The sequence below is a fragment of the Chamaea fasciata genome, unplaced genomic scaffold, assembly GCF_029207755.1.
Source record: "Chamaea fasciata isolate MVZ Bird 193981 ecotype frontalis unplaced genomic scaffold, bChaFas1.0.hap1 SCAF_145, whole genome shotgun sequence".
Classification (NCBI taxonomy): Eukaryota; Metazoa; Chordata; class Aves; order Passeriformes; family Sylviidae; genus Chamaea; species Chamaea fasciata.
Window position 1 is genome coordinate 47,894 of NW_027094230.1, and position 16,966 is coordinate 64,859.

The 16,966-nt window shown below is 59.0% G+C and overlaps 1 protein-coding gene across 7 annotated transcripts in view; it reads right to left on the reverse strand.

The window, feature by feature from the left end:
- Window positions 1-3,388: 3,388 nt before the first annotated feature.
- The window catches only part of TLE3 (TLE family member 3, transcriptional corepressor), a 45,920-nt gene continuing 32,342 nt past the window's right edge, over window positions 3,389-16,966 (reverse strand). For 4 of the 7 annotated variants that reach the window (XM_066208169.1, XM_066208168.1, XM_066208166.1 and 1 more), the window contains exons 10-21: window positions 15,288-15,407; window positions 14,906-14,956; window positions 14,666-14,821; window positions 14,442-14,574; window positions 13,487-13,683; window positions 12,528-12,604; window positions 11,522-11,771; window positions 10,770-11,017; window positions 9,513-9,660; window positions 6,123-6,273; window positions 4,676-4,752; window positions 3,389-4,260 (exon numbers count right to left, since the gene is read on the reverse strand). In XM_066208169.1, the coding sequence (XP_066064266.1) occupies window positions 4,153-4,260; window positions 4,676-4,752; window positions 6,123-6,273; window positions 9,513-9,660; window positions 10,770-11,017; window positions 11,522-11,771; window positions 12,528-12,604; window positions 13,487-13,683; window positions 14,442-14,574; window positions 14,666-14,821; window positions 14,906-14,956; window positions 15,288-15,407 (1,716 nt within the window). In that variant the 3' untranslated portion in view covers window positions 3,389-4,152. The remainder of the gene's footprint in view (window positions 4,261-4,675; window positions 4,753-6,122; window positions 6,274-9,512; window positions 9,661-10,769; window positions 11,018-11,521; window positions 11,772-12,527; window positions 12,605-13,486; window positions 13,684-14,441; window positions 14,575-14,665; window positions 14,822-14,905; window positions 14,957-15,287; window positions 15,408-16,966) is intronic. The other 3 variants (XM_066208171.1, XM_066208167.1, XM_066208170.1) reach the window with 1 other exon arrangement.

The following is a 16,966-nucleotide window of genomic DNA, read 5'->3' on the forward strand; positions in this document are numbered from 1 at the left end:
TGGGACACACGGCATGGCACAGGGGACACAGGACATGGGACACAGGGCATGGCACAGGGGACACAGGACATGGGACACAGGACATGGCACAGGGGACACAGGGCACGGCATGGGACACAGGGCATGGCATGGGACACAGGGCATGGCACAGGGGACACAGGACATGGCATGGGACACAGGGCATGGCACAGGGGACACAGGACATGGGACACACGGCATGGCACAGGGGACACAGGGCACGGCATGGGACACAGGGCACGGCATGGGACACAGGGCATGGCATGGGACACAGGGCATGGCACGGCATGGGACACAGGACATGGCACAGGGGACACAGGACATGGGACACAGGGCATGGCACGGCATGGGACACAGGACATGGGACACAGGGCATGACACAGGGGACACAGGGCACGGCATGGGACACAGGGCATGGCATGGGACACAGAACATGGGACACAGAACACGGCCTGGGACACAAGGTGACACGGGACACGGGACGTGGGACACAGGACACGGCCTGGGACACAAGGTGACACGGGACACGGGACGTGGGACACAGGACACGGCCTGGGACACAAGGTGACACGGGACACGGGACGTGGGACACAGGACACGGCCTGGGACACAAGGTGACACGGGACACGGGACATGGGACACAGGACACGGCCTGGGACACAAGGTGACACGGGACACGGGACGTGGGACACAGGACACGGCCTGGGACACAAGGTGACACGGGACACGGGACGTGGGACACAGGACACGGCCTGGGACACAAGGTGACACGGGACACGGGACGTGGGACACAGGACACGGCCTGGGACACAAGGTGACACGGGACACGGGACGTGGCAGGGCCCAGCACGGCTCTGCCAGCCCCTTCCCAGTGCTCCCCTCCAGGGACACAAACCCAGCCTGGGAACAGCTCTTGGGGAACTCCAGGACCATCCCGGGGATCGGGAATGACCCTGGGAATGCGGGAATTCGGGAATGCTGCTGGGAATGCGGGAGCTCCATGCCGGGAATTCGGGAATTCCGCTGGGAATGCGGGAGCTGCATCCCGGGGTTCGGGAATGCCGCTGGGAATGCGGGAGCTGCATCCCGGGAATTCGGGAATTCCCCTGGGAATGCGGGAGCTCTATGCCGGGAATTCGGGAATTCCCCTGGGAATGCGGGAGCTGCATCCCGGGGTTCGGGAATGCCGCTGGGAATGCGGGAGCTCCATGCCGGGAATTCGGGAATTCCCCTGGGAATGCGGGAGCTCCATGCCGGGAATTCGGGAATTCCGCTGGGAATGCGGCAGCTCCATGCCGGGAATTCGGGAATGCGGCTGCCGCACCCCGGGGCTCGGGAGCCGCCCGGTGCCGGGTCCCTGCCGGGGCAGGATGATCCCAAACCTTTCCCCGCATCCCCAAATCTCGGGAAAGGCGGGGCCGGGGCGGCCCGGGAGGAGCCCCCAGCACATTGAGGGGATGGGGGAGATGCCGAGGGCCGGGAATTTCTCCCGAGCGCTGGGAATTCCTGCCGGCAATGCCGGGCTCCAGCCCGCCTCCAGCCCCGGGGTCCCTGTGCCCCCCAGCCCTCCCCTGCTCCTGCCTTTCCCCCAGCTCCGTGAAATTCCAGGGATCGGAGGGGTTCACACACACTGGCCTTGCGGTTCAGCTTTAGTACATTGACTTTTTTATTCTTTTTTTTTTTTTTTTCTTTTTTTTTTTTGGCCCTTTTTTACAAAAAAAAAAAAAAAAAAAACCACAAAAAAACAAAAAAAACCAAAAAAACCAAAAAAACAAAACCAAAAAAACCTCCCCAAAAAACCCCAAAACCCCCCCAAAAAAAAGAGAAAACACCGAAAAAGAAACACAACCAGTGGTAGTTATTAACAGCTGTACAGATTCTGCTACAGAACTTTGGTGTGAAGTTTGGAGAGCCCGGCTCCGGGAGGCTCCACCAGCCGGCGATTAAAATCATTCCTGCTTTTCCCAGAGTCCTGGAGGTTTCGGGGAGGGAATGAACCGAGCAGAGGCGAGCCGCAGCTCCGGGGGCCACGAGCCGGGGCTGAGCCCCAGGCCGGGGGGGCTCTGGGGACAGGGCAGAGCCCCCCCAGCCCTCCCCATCCCTGCAGAGCTCCGGCCGGGAGCTGGGAATGCAGCAAGGATCCCAAAGAAACCGACCCCAAAAGAGTCCCGGGCCAGCCCCGGGCCAGCCCTGGAAACGCTTCGCCCTCAAAGCGGATTTTGGGAGAACTTTGTTGTTGTTTTTTCTTTTTTTTTTTTTTTCCCTCGGATCATCAGTGCCTTAAAATGGATCCCCGTCCTCGCAGCGCCGAGCCTGGAATGTTCCCGTCTCTCCTTCCCATGGAAACGCCGGGAATTACAGGCCGGGAATTCCCAGGGCGGCTCCTCCTTCCCCCAGCTCCTCGGGATTGGGATGGATCCCGGGCAGAGGCGCAATCCATCCTCCTCCTCTCTCCCCCCCTCTCCGAACCGTTCTTCCCCCTCAACCACCCTAAAACATTTTTTATTTTATTATTATGAATTTTTTTTTTTTCTTCTCCTTTCGGACCAGATCCAAACTCGCCCCCCCCCCCGCAAAAAAAAAAAAGAAGAAAAAAAATCAAAATCCTTAAAAACGCTGTATAAAAAAATTCCTCTGCCGTGTGCTACGATGCAGGCGAGCACTTTCTGCTACACAAATACTTTTATTTTCCCGTTTACGTCTTCGGGGGGGCGGGGGGGGGGGATGGATTTTTTTTTTTTTTTTTTGGTCTTTTCTCTCTTTTGGGGTATTTTTTTTTTTTTTTTGCGTCCTTTTTTTGGAACCCTTTATAGTACAAAAGGCCTGTGGGGGGCGGGGAGGGAGTTGCTCCATAAAACCAGAAGACACAAGACCATAAAAGCCCACGAGGACCACAAGCAGCCCCCCCAACCACCACACACAAACCCTACTTGTTAGTAAACTTTTTTTTTTTCGCTTTTTTTTAAAAAAAAAACCTGTATTTTTTTTTTGTCTTTTTTTTTTCAAGGTTATCAATTCTAATTCTTTTTTTTTTTTTTTTTTTTTTTTTTACTTTTCATTTGAATACAAAACACATAAGAGTTTGCTATTATCTTTCGTGGCTCCCTGAGCTGAATTTTTTTTTTTTTTTTCTTTTTTTCTTTTTTTCCTCTCTAAGCTTTTCTTTGAAATCACTCCTCGTTTTGCTTCTGTGTCCGAAGACCAAGAAGGGCTTTGCGTGGGCTTCCCCCTTTTTTTCTTCAAACATCCAAGCACGGAAAAAAAAAAAAAAAACAAAAATAAAACCAAACAAACAAAAAAATCCCCCCCAAAAAAATAAAAATAAAACGGATAAATCCATATCCTATAAAAAAAAAATAATAAAACCAACCAAACCCCCGAGGTGATGGTGCTGATGTCCCGTCAGTAGCTGAGGATCCGAGCGATTCCCCACCATCACTAACACACCACGCACGACAGGAGGGAACAACTTCTCACCCGCGGGACGCCTCTGCTCAGCCTGGATGGCAAAGAAAAAAATAAAAGTCCCCACGGACGATTCCGGAGATGAGGAGAGGAGGAGGAGGAGTGGGGGGGAGGAAGGAAAAAAGGGGAGAAAAAAAAAACCAAAAAACCAAAAAACCAAACAAAAAATAAAATAAAAAAACCACCCCCCCGCCAAGAAGAAAATTGCCACCACCAAAACCATCAGTGGAATACAATTACAGCAGACAAAAAATACACAACTAAGTGTACTGGGAGGGTTCTCCCCCCTTCCCACGCTATTTCCTAGTCCAGTATTTACATTTTTCACAAGTCTTATGCGGGATGCACAGGAAAAAAAAAAAAACCCAAAAAAATAATAAAAAGTCCCAATAAAAAAAAAAAAAAAAAGGAGTCCTTTTATAGTGCCACCAAAAGCCAGACGGAAAGAACCGGGGAAAAAAAATCAAAAAAAAAATCTTGAAAGAAACCCCAAAAAACCTTAAAACCAAATTTTTAAAAAAAAAAACCCAAAAAAAATCCGTTTAGGGCTCCCATGTGTGCCAAGAGTCGCAGATGTCCAAATAAATCCGAGCGTGGCGGAGCAGGGCGGGGGCCCGGGGCGGCCCCTCGGCGTTCCCGGAGAATTCCCGAGCGCTGCCAGTCCCTGGCTCAGTAGATGACCTCGTAGACCGTGGCCTTCTTGTCCCCAGAGCCCGTGACGATGTACTTGTCATCCGCCGAGATGTCGCAGCTCAGCACGGACGAGGATTCCTTGGACTGCGGAGGGCAGCAGGGGACAGAACCCGTCAGGTTTGGGGAGAGAAATTCCATCAGATTTGGGGAGAGAATCCGTCAGGTTTGGGGAGAGAAATTCCACCAGGATGGGAGAGAACCCGTCAGGTTTGGGGAGAGAAATTCCACCAGGATGGGAGAGAACCCGTCAGGTTTGGGGCGAAATTCCATCAGGATGGGAGAGAACCCGTCAGGTTTGGGGCGAAATTCCATCAGGATTGGGGAGAAATTCCATCAGGTCGGGAAATCTTCCATCCGGTTGGGATCCCAGGCTGCCCCAGCAGCACCCAGGCCCCGTCACCAACCCGGCCATCCCAAAGGATCTCCCCTCTCTCCAGGCCGATCCGGAAGGGGATTTTGGGAGGAGCCCCCACCCCACGCCCATCCCAAACGCTCCTACCTGGAAGATGCTGGCTCCGTAGGGCGTCCTCCAGGCGTTGAGCAGGTTGTCCTTCCCGGTGCTCACAAACCACTTCCCTGCACCGGGAATTGGGGATCAGCGGCCGAACGCCGCCCCGGCCACCTCCCCGTCCCCACTGGCTGCCTGACCCCGGGGATTTGGGAAAACCCGGAGGTTCCCTGCGGAGCCCTGCCCAGCCCGGCTCGGCTGGGACAAGCCAGGCGCTGCTTCCCGCTTCCCACAGCCGGGATGGGGTTATGGGATAAACCCACCCAAACCAGGGGGGATTTATGGGAATAACCACAGCCGGGATGGGGTCACGGGATAAACCCGCCCAAACCAGGGGGGATTTATGGGAATAACCACAGCCGGGATGGGTTACGGGATAAACCCGGCCCAAACCAGGGGGGGATTTATGGGAATAACCACAGCCGGGATGGGTTATGGGATAAACCCGGCCCAAACCAGGGGGGATTTATGGGAATAACCACAGCCGGGATGGGATTATGGGATAAACCGGCCCAAACCAGGGGGATTTATGGGAATAACCACAGCCGGGATGGGTTACGGGATAAACCGGCCCAAACCAGGGGGGGATTTATGGGAATAACCACAGCCGGGATGGGATTATGGGATAAACCGGCCCAAACCAGGGGGATTTATGGGAATAACCACAGCCGGGATGGGGTCACGGGATAAACCGGCCAAAACCAGGGGGATTTATGGGAATAACCACAGCCGGGATGGGTTATGGGATAAACCCGGCCTAAACCAGGGGGGATTTATGGGAATAACCACACCACATCCAGGATGGGATTTATGGGAATAACCACAGCCGGGATGGGTTACGGGATAAACCGGCCCAAACCAGGGGGGATTTATGGGAATAACCACACCACATCCAGGATGGGATTTATGGGAATAACCACAGCCGGGATGGTTATGGGATAAACCCGGCCCAAACCAGGGGGGATTTATGGGAATAACCACAGCCGGGATGGGTTATGGGATAAACCGGCCCAAACCAGGGGGGATTTATGGGAATAACCACAGCCAGGATGGGTTATGGGATAAACCCGCCCAAACCAGGGGGGATTTATGGGAATAACCACAGCTGGGATGGGTTATGGGATAAACCCGGCCTAAACCAGGGGGGATTTATGGGAATAACCACAGCCGGGATGGGTTATGGGATAAACCCGCCCAAACCAGGGGGGATTTATGGGAATAACCACACCACATCCAGGATGGGATTATGGGATAACCACAGCCACATCCGGGATGGGATTATGGGATAACCACAGCCACAGCCGGGATCCCCATCCATGAGTGAGGGCTCCACGAGGGGTGTCAGGTGGAAGTCACCCCCGAGATGACTTCAAGGTCTCTCCCAACCCGAGCCCAAGAATTCCCCGATTCCAGGACGCCCGGCCCGGCCCCGGCTCACCGCAGTAGGCGAACTTGAGGGAGAGGACGCAGCTCTCGTGCAGGTGCAGCTGGTACTTGTCGGGCTTGGTGTGGTGCAGCACCTCCACGTTGCTGCTCTCCATGCCCACCGCCAGCCACTCGCCCGTCGGGCAGTATCCCAGCGAGAAGATCTGCGGGAAGAGGGCGGGATCAGCGGGAATTCCCAGCCAGAGACCCTCAAGGTGCCTCCCAACCCAACCCTTCTGGGATCTGTGGCGCTGCTGGAGTTGCTGGCCAGCTCCAAATGGGTGAGAAAGGTTTGGAGAGGCAGATCCGTGGGTTTGGACGACTCCAGCCCCATGGATATTGCTGCCCTGGCCAATAGGACACAGGGGTTTATGGGGATAACCCCACCACAGCCAGGACGGGTTTATGGGGATAACCCCACCACAGCCTGGACGGGTTTATGGGGATAACCCCACCACAGCCAGGATGGATTTATGGGGATAACCCCACCACAGCCAGGACGGGTTTATGGGGATAACCCCACCACAGCCAGGATGGGTTTATGGGGATAACCCCACCACAGCCAGGATGGGTTTATGGGGATAACCCCCACCACAGCCAGGACGGGTTTATGGGGATAACCCCACCACAGCCTGGATGGGTTTATGGGGATAACCCCACCACAGCCAGGACGGGTTTATGGGGATAACCCCATCACAACCTGGATGGGTTTAGGGGGATAACCCCACCACAGCCAGGACGGGTTTATGGGGATAACCCCATCACAGCCAGGATGGGTTTATGGGGATAACCCCACCACAGCCAGGATGGGTTTATGGGGATAACCCACCACAGCCAGGACGGGTTTATGGGGATAAACCACAGCCAGGACGGGTTTATGGGGATAACCCCACCACAGCCTGGATGGGTTTAGGGGGATAACCCCACCACAGCCAGGACGGGTTTATGGGGATAACCCCACCACAGCCAGGACGGGTTTATGGGGATAACCCCACCACAACCTGGATGGGTTTATGGGGATAACCCCACCACCGCCAGGATGGGTTTATGGGGATAACCCCACCACAGCCAGGACGGGTTTATGGGGATAAACCACCACAGCCAGGATGGGTTTATGGGGATAACCCCACCACAGCCAGGACGGGTTTATGGGGATAACCCCACCACAGCCAGGACAGGTTTATGGGGATAACCCCACCACAGAAAGGACGGGTTTATGGGGATAACCCCACCACAGCCAGGACGGGTTTATGGGGATAACCCCACCACAGCCAGGACGGGTTTATGGGGATAACCCCACCACAACCTGGATGGGTTTAGGGGGATAACCCCACCACAGCCAGGATGGGTTTATGGGGATAACCCCATCACAACCTGGATGGGTTTAGGGGGATAACCCCACCACAGCCAGGACGGGTTTATGGGGATAACCCCATCACAGCCAGGATGGGTTTAGGGGGATAACCCCACCACAGCCAGGATGGGTTTATGGGGATAACCCACCACAGCCAGGACGGGTTTATGGGGATAAACCACAGCCAGGACGGGTTTATGGGGATAACCCCACCACAGCCTGGATGGGTTTAGGGGGATAACCCCACCACAGCCAGGACGGGTTTATGGGGATAACCCCACCACAGCCAGGACGGGTTTATGGGGATAACCCCACCACAGCCAGGACGGGTTTATGGGGATAACCCCACCACAGAAAGGACGGGTTTATGGGGATAACCCCACCACAGCCAGGACGGGTTTATGGGGATAACCCCACCACAGCCAGGACGGGTTTATGGGGATAACCCCACCACAACCTGGATGGGTTTAGGGGGATAACCCCACCACAGCCAGGATGGGTTTACAGGGATAGGATAAAGCATGGCCAGGATGGATTTATGGGGACAAACCCTGCCAAAACCAGGATGGGTTTATGGGGATAAACCACAGCAGGGATGGTTTTATGGGGATAAACCACAGCCAGGATGGGTTTATGGGCCACAGCCTGGATGGGTTTATGGGGATAACCCCACCACAGCCAGGACGGGTTTATGGGGATAACCCCACCACAGCCAGGATAGTTTTCTGGGGATAAACCACAGCCAAGATGGTTTTATGGGGATAAACCACAGCCAGGATGGGTTTATGGGGATAAACCACAGCCTGGACGGGTTAATGGGGATAAACCACAGCCAGGATGGGTTTATGGGAATAAATCCTGCCAAAACCAGGATGGTTTTCTGGGGATAAACCACAGCCAGGATGGGTTTATGGGGATAAACCACAGCCAGGACAGGTTTATGGGGATAAACCACAGCCAGGATGGTTTTCTGGGGATAAACCACAGCCAAGATGGTTTTCTGGGGATAAACCACAGCCAGGATGGGTTTATGGGGATAAGCCCCACCACAGCCGGGATGCCAGCTCTGCCCCTCAGGCTCAGGGAGGCTCTGCTGGAGGAGGCAGGATCCTGATCCCTGCTCCCATCCCACCCACGGGGCACCCAGAGAACCCCGTGACACGCGCAGGCACCCCACGAGAAGAGCTGCTCCCCAGCATCCTGCAAGGAGGGCACAGCGGAGGTGACACAACACGCAGGGACCCCCACGAGCTCCAGCACTCCCGGACCACACCAGGATCCAGCAGGAACCGTCTCCCTGATTTTCAGCCTTCTGATGGTTGTTTCAGTATTTCTAGTGGGGACTCCCATGTAAACAAAGCAGGCTGTTCTCACTCCTCTGCGTGATAAGACCTCTGCAATGACCACTGGGGTCAGAGAAGCGTCCCTTTCGTCCTCCCATCCTCGGTCCAACACCAAACCCTACTGAGACCCCAAACCACAATAAACGTCGCTTCCTTTCCCTCGCTTCAGCCCGTCGGGCGAGCGTGGCTCTTCCGCGCCCGTAACAGCGACAAGGAACGGCCACGCCCAGAGCGTTTTCCCAGCAGGAAAAGCCCCTCTCCTGGGGCAGAACTCCGTGATCTCCATGGGGATGGAGGGATGGATGGATGGATGGAGGGATGGGGGGATAGAGGGATGGAGGGATGGAGGGATGGAGGGATGGAGGGATGGAGGGAGGGAGGGAGGGATGGAGGGATGGAGGGATGGAGGGATGGAGGGATGGATGGAGGGATGGATGGATGGAGGAATGGGGGGATGGAGGGATGGAGGGATGGAGGGATGGAGGGATGGAGGGATGGATGGAGGGATGGATGGAGGGATGGATGGAGGGATGGAGGGAGGGATGGAGGGAGGGATGGAGGGAGGGATGGAGGGAGGGATGGAGGGAGGGATGGAGGGAGGGATGGAGGGAGGGATGGAGGGAGGGATGGAGGGAGGGATGGAGGGAGGGATGGAGGGAGGGATGGAGGGAGGGATGGAGGGAGGGATGGATCCCCGGGGCCCTACCTGGGAGGTGAAGTCGTGCTGCTGCAGCTGCCGCCCTTCCCGCAGGTCCCAGGAACGCACCGTGTTGTCCAGGCCCCCCGTCCACAGCTTCGTACCGTCGTGGGAGATGTCTATGCAGCTGGCCCCGTCCGTGTGCCCTTGGAATTGCCTTGGAAAGTCAAGGAAAAAACAGGGTGGAATTCCCAGGAATTCTTTTTTCTGGGAGAAGCCGCGTTCGGGGCGCTCGGGGATACGTCCGAGCGGCTCCGTCCGCACCCGGCGTTCCTGGAAATCCACCCAGGAGCACCAGCCCGGCCAAGGATTGGGCTGGTTTTTTAGGGATGAGAACCGGGAGATGGTGCAGCGTCAACAGATCGCTCCCTGGCACCAGCTCTCCATGGTGGGCTCTCCATCCCTGGAATGCTCACGGCCAGGCCGGACAGGGCTCGGAGCAGCCCGGGATAGTGGGAGGTGGTTTCGCCCAAGGCAAAGAGGAGAGGGACCAGGATGGGGGGAAGAGGAAGGAGATCGTGACGAGGGGGAAGAGGAAAGAGACGGCAGTGGGGTGGGAAAAGAGGAAAAGGGACACGGATGGAAGGAAAAGGGACACTGACAAAGGGAACAGGAAAAGGGACGTTGACAAAAGGAAGAGGAAAAGGGAGATTGACAAAGGAAGAGGAAAAGGGAGATTGACAAAGAAGAGGAAAAGGGGGATTGACAAAAGGAAGAGGAAAAGGGAGATTGACAAAAGGAAGAGGAAAAGGGAGACTGACAAAAGGAAGAGGAAAAGGGACGTTGACAAAAGGAAGAGGAAAAGGGAGATTGACAAAAGGAAGAGGAAAAGGGGGATTGACAAAAGGAAGAGGAAAAGGGACGTTGACAAAAGGAAGAGGAAAAGGGAGATTGACAAAAGGAAGAGGAAAAGGGGGATTGACAAAAGGAAGAGGAAAAGGGAGATTGACAAAAGGAAGAGGAAAAGGGAGATTGACAAAGAAGAGGAAAAGGGAGATTGACAAAAGGAAGAGGAAAAGGGGGATTGACAAAAGGAAGAGGAAAAGGGAGATTGACAAAAGGAAGAGGGACATTGATGGAAGGAAGAGAAAAAGGGACACTGACAAAGGAAGTAGAAAAGGGACGCTGACAAAGAGAAGAGGACAAGGGACGTTGCGGAGAAAGAGGAACACCGACAGGAGAAGACAGGAACCAACACAACGAGGCCAAACCCACCCCTCAGGCCCTCCCCGCGCCCCCAGGCCCGCCCCGGGCGGAGGCTCTCACCTGACCAGGGTCTGGTTGTGCAGGTCCCAGACGGCGATGTTGCCGTCGCTGCAGCACGAGAAGCAGACCTTGGCGTCGGGGCTGATGGCCAGCGCGTAGCAGGCGGGCGCCGACGAGGTCAGCTCGGCCTTGATGCGCGGCGTGGGCGAGGCCAGGTCCCAGATGGTCAGCGTGCTGGCCTCGCCCCCCACGATCAGCGTGCGCCCGTCCGGCAGCAGCTTGCACGAGCGGATGTAGTTGTCCCGGTTCTGGGGGCGGGAGGGAACGTCAGGGAACGGTTGGGGAGAGGGGATGGAAGGGAAAAACGGGGTGGAGAGGGAAGAGGGATGTGGGGAGGGAAGAGGAAAGGGAGGGCAAGGGGGTGGGAGAAGAGGAAAAGGGATGTTGATGGGGCAAGAGGAAAAGGGACCACGATGGGGAGAAAAGGAAAAGAGATGTTGATGGGGAGAAGAGGAAAAGGGAAATTTAAGAGGGGAAAAGAGATATAACAGGAAGAGAAAAACAGCCATGGAGGACAAAGAGTTGGTAACGGAGAAGAGCCACAGGAAGTTACAGGGGAAGGGGAAACACAGACGGCGGCGTGGGGAAGAGATGCTGATGGTAATGGGGAAAAAGACAATGAACACCACCAGAGGCGAGTGACCCGGGGAGGGGACACGGGGTGGGTGACCCCGGGGAGGGGACACGGGGTGAGTGACCCTGGGCAGGGGACACATCCCCGGGTGTCCCCGGGCAGGGGACACGGCGCTCACCAGGCAGTCCAGCTGTGAGATGGGGCTCTTGCTGCCGGGCTGGCTGATGTCCCAGATCTTGACGCAGCCCTTGCCGCCGGTGTAGACGTGGCGGGTGGGGTTGCTGATGGTGACGGCGCACACCACCTCGCCGTGGCCCAGCGTGTTGATCTGCCGCGCGTGCCGCGGGATGCCGGGCCCCGCCAGCGCGTCGTGCGGGAACGGCACCGGCTGCATCTGCCCGTCCGCGCTCACGTGGAACGAGTACGCCCTGCCGGGGGACCGAAGGGCTCAGCCTGGGCACGCCGTGGCCCCAAAGCCAGCCCTGGGGGAAGCCCTCCCCGGTCTCCTGAGGCTTGAGGGTTTAAACATTCCTGGGGGTTTTTTGGGTTTTTTTAAGCTTCAGTTTTAAGGCAAATCTTTTAATTTTAAGGTTTTGTGCGTTTCAGGTTCTGTGGCACCCAGGGGTGCGGCTCTGAGCTCACAGTCAGTGTCACTCAGCTCGGCACAGGGACACGAAATAAATCCTTCTCCTGCTGCGCACCAAGGACAGCTGGGACAAGTGCTCAGGCCCAAAAGTATAAACAACAGTGGGCCGAAGGGAGGAAACAATGATGGGAGCTCACAGCCTGGAGCTGGAATTGGACAATTCAACCCCAGTGCGCAAACGGAGCAAAACATAAAAGTGTAAGACCGCGTGACTGGTGGGCTGTTTTGGGACCGTTTTGGGTCCTTTTTGTGACCATCTTGGGTCCCTTTTGGGACCATTTTGGGTCCATTCTTGTGACCATTTTGAGTCCCTTTTGGGACCATTTTGTAACCATTTTGGGTCCACCTTTTGTGACCATTGTGGGTCCATTCTTGTGACCATTGTGGGTCCGCCTTGGGTGTAGCCCCGGCCAGTCCCCGTCCTGCCCAAGGTGTGTCCCAGAGACTTCTTAACAAATCCCGACTTTCTTCTGCCCGGTGTCTGTTTCCCTGTCCCACCGCTCCCCTCCCAGCCCACAGAATCCCCAGCGGTGCTTACGGTTTCCCTCCGGGGATGGAGGCCAGGCTGGAGGGCAGCCCCGGGGCTCGCATGGGGGGGTGTGGGTCAAACCCGACCTGCCGAGGGAAGCAGGGACACGGTGAGGCCAGGGCCGGGCCGGGAATGTCACGCAGATTCCCATCCGTCACCCCAGGGGACAACGGGGCAGCTCCCGCTCCTCCCCTGCCGCTCAGGAATCGGGGAAGCAGCCGAAGGTTTGGGGTCTGCACGAAGGCGGCGGGACGCGCTGCCCTCTCCCCGTGCGGGTCCCAAACCCCCGGGATGGGGTCAGCCACGCCGTGCGCCCGCGCCCCGAGGGCAGAAACCCCGATCCCGGGTTCAACGGAAGGGTTTGGAACGGGAGGGGGGTTGAGGAGTGGGATATGGGGCTGAGGAATGGGATATGGGGCTGAGGAATGGGATATGGGGCCGAGGAATGGGATGAGGGGCCAAGGAATGGGATATGGGGCTGAGGAATGGGATATGGGGCCGAGGAATGGGATGAGGGGCCGAGGAACGGGATGAGGGGCCGAGGAACGGGATATGGGGTCGAGGAACGGGATATGGGGCCGAGGAATGGGATATGGGGCCGAGGAACGGGATATGGGGCCGAGGAACGGGATACGGGGCCGAGGAACGGGATAAGGAGCTGAGGACCAGGATGAGGGGCCAAGGAACGGGAAGGACAAACCCCAACCCAGCGGCACATGCACGCCACCCCACGAGGAAGCACCTCCATCCCCACACCCCTCCAACCCCAAACCACCGCTGGCTTTGGGGCGAAGGGGAGCCCCACAACCTGCCACACCCCACACCCCACATCATCCCTGGGGGAGAAAGGAGCCAAAAGTGCCACGGACAGCTCCAAAGCTCCCACCCCAAACCATCGCCGGCCCCACACCTCCCCAGGCCCCCCCTGTCAGCCCCCCGGGGAGAAAGGAGCCAAAAGTGCTACGTACAGCTCCAAAGCTCACCATTGGCGCCCGGCCGTAGGCGGCGGCGGCGGCGGCGGCCGCGCTCATCTGCGGGGGCAGGTTGTGCAGGCCGGCGTAGGCGCCGGGGCTGCCCAGGGACCCGTTCATCTCGTGGTGCCCCATCATGGCAAAGGGCGCCGCGTACGAGCCCGCGATGGAGATGGGCGTGCGCAGCGCCGAGGCTGCGGGACGGGGGACAGCGTCACAGTGGGGACAGGGAACGGCTGGGACAGGGCTGGGGACACGGGCAGGGACGGGGCAGGGGACACAGAATGGCTGGGACATGACGGGACGGGACATAGGCAGGGCTGTGGACAGGGCTGGGGACACGGGCGGGGCTGGGGACGGAGCTGGGGACAGCATCATGGTGGGGACAGCATCAGCGTGGGGACACGGGCTGGGGACATGGCAGGGTTGGGACATGGGCAGGGGACACGGGCAGAGCGGGGGACACTGTCACAGGGGGACAGGGCAGGGGCATGGGCAGGGCAGGGGACACAGAATGGCTGGGGACGCGGGCTGGGGACACGGGCGGGGCTGGGGACACGGGCGGGGCTGGGGACACGGCCGGGAAGAGCAGCAGGGCACAGCCACAGGAAAAGCCAACACCGTGCAGTCCAACCCGTCCCAACAGCCCCGTCCCCAGCCCAGAGCACCGAGTGCCACCCCCGGGTGCTCCCCGGACACCAGCCGGGATGGGGGCTGCACCCCGTCCCCCCGGGCACCCCTGCCACGGCCCCGCCACCCTCCACAGGCACAAACCCCTCCTGACGTCCCCCCCGAGCTCCCTGTGGCTCATCCCGACCCTCCTCACCCCATCCCCCCTAACCCACAGCTGGAGCACGACCCCATAAACCTCACGCTGCCCCCCCAAAGGCCGCTGCTCCCCGGGGACAGCGGTGACACCGCGGCGACAACACGGTGACGCCGGCGTACCCACCCAGGGGGTCCATGCCGCTGGGCTTGCCGGGCATGGGCCGCAGCCCCGGCGTGCTGCTGGTGCCCGGGGTGGGAGCGTCGTTCCTGGGCGTGGGAGTGTTGGACTTGAGGCCGGGCGTGGAGGATTTGTCGTTCTGGGGGCAGAGAAAAGCACGGCGTGAGCTCCAGCCGGCGGGACACGCGCACACAGAGCGCCCCCGGGCGACCCCGCGGGCGGGCACGTACGTGGCCCAGCTCCTTGGTCTTGGAGGAGGGAGTGCTGCTGGAGGAGGCCACCGAGGCCGGGCTGTTGGGAGCGTCGCCCTTCTTCAGCCCGCGGGCTTTGTCCAGGCCGTTCTCGGGCGGCGAGTGGGCCGGGCTCACCCGGGGCGTGGCGGGGTCCTGCGGGGTGGGGCAAGGCTTTGGAATCCCGCGGGGGAGGGAGACCCTGAGCGATCGCCTCCCACGCGCGCCCGAAGAGCTCACCTCGTTGGAGACGTCCACCACCAGGTCGTCGCTCTTGTCGCCGTCGCTGTCCTGCAACGCCAAACGTGTCACACCCGCCCCCCCCCCAAAAAAAACTGTCCCCAGGGCCCAGGCCACCCCCGAGGGCGGCAGGACGCGCTCGGGATGGAGATCGGGGGGAGTCTGTGCGTGGGAAAGGGCTGGAGTCCGCCAGGGGAGGGGAGGGGGCACCCGGGGACGGGGATTGTGGTGGCCCTGGCGATGGTGGGACCCCCAAGACTCCGCGGCCTTTCCCATCCTGAATGATTCCACGATTCCCTGCCCCACGTCACGTACGGAGAAGACCAGCCCACCCCGCTTTCTGCCCCCGAAGCGCCGCCCCCCGGGCGTCCCTGCCCCTCACATATCGGCTCATGCTGTCCTTCTCCTCCGCTTTCCTCTTCTTGGAGTCGATGCCGTACTCGGCGGAGCTGCGGTGCTTCTCGCTGGCCCGCAGGCTCTCCGAGGGGGACACGGAGTTGTTCTGCGGGGATCAGACACGCCCTTGAGGGGTGGGACAGGAGGAAAGGGGACTCCGGATTCCCAGCAGTGGGGCGGGACCCCCGCGATCCAGCCCCTCACGCCGCGGGAGCCAGGGTCAGCCCGGCTGGGAATGCGGCCAGCGCGCCCGTGGGCATCCCGAGCTCCGTCGCCGCAGGGAAACGCGGCAGGAGGTGCCTGACCATAAAAACATCCGGGAAAACCCACGGGGGCGGGAAGGGCAGAGCCCGGCGCCCACGGCACAGCTCTGCCCCTTGGGAATTCGGCCCTTCCTTCGAGCTCCAGAGCTCAGGACACGCCGGCATTCCCGGGAAAGCTCCAGAGCCCGGGACACGCCGGCATTCCCGGGAAAGCTCCAGAGCCCGGGACACGCCGGCATTCCTGGGAAAGCTCCGGAGCCCGGGACACGCCGGCATTCCTGGGAAAGCTCCGGAGCCCGGGACACGCTGGCTTTCCCGGGAAAGCTCCAGAGCCTGGGACATGCCAGCATTCCCGGGAAAGCTCCAGGGCCCAGGGGACACGCCGGCATTCCCGGGAAAGCTCCAGAGCCCAGGGGACACGCCGGCATTCCCGGGAAAGCTCCATGGCCCAGGACACGCCGGCATTCCTGGGAAAGCTCCAGAGCCTGGGACACGCCGGCATTCCCGGGAAAGCTCCAGAGCCCAGGACACATCGGCAATCCCGGGAAAGCTCCATGGCCCAGGACACGCCGGCATTCCTGGGAAAGCTCCAGAGCCCAGGACACATCGGCATTCCCGGGAAAGCTCCATGGCCCAGGACACGCCGGCATTCCCGGGAAAGCTCCAGAGCCCAGGAGATGCCGGCACTCCCAGGAAACGCCGGAAACACCCGCGGCATCCCCAGCGGGAGGATTCCCGGCGCCGCAATCCCACCGCGCACATTCCCGCCCCGCCGCCGCGTCCCCCGGCCGGCAGGCGGATCCCGGCGGCTCCCGGGCCCTGCTCGGCCAGCACGGAGGAGCCTTTCTTCCCGGGCACTCACGCCGGAAAAAACCCCTCCCGGAGAACCGTGGCAGGCGTTTCGAGGCATCGATCCGTTCAGCCCCGCTCCCCTGGCCCGCCGCCAGGGAAATGAATCTTGTTTTTTTAAATCGCGCGAGGCAAAAAAATAAAATGAAAAAAAGAAGAGGGTTGGGGAGGGTGGCAAATAAAAATATGAACGACTGAGGCTGATTGTGGCAGGCCTTAAAGGCTCCGCGGGGAATCCCCCGGCTGGCAGGTTATGGATTGGGAAGCTGCCCGGCCCCGGAGCGGGTTAATGATGCCCGATTCCCCTCTGCCTCTCTCTCTCTCCCCCCTGCTCCTGGCAGAGCATCCTTCCCTTCCCCGCTCTCCAAAGGGCCGTTTGTGGGCTCGGGGCTGGCAGGAAATCCGCTGGTTGAGGTTTTTTTTGTTCCTGGCAGCTTTTCACAGGGAAAAAATAAAATAAAAGAAAAGCCGGGCTGGGGAAAAGAGCTGCGGGACGGCGGAGTGTGAGCGGAGAGCCAGCCCCAGCTCCGTCAGCAGCACAGGGAGCTCAGGG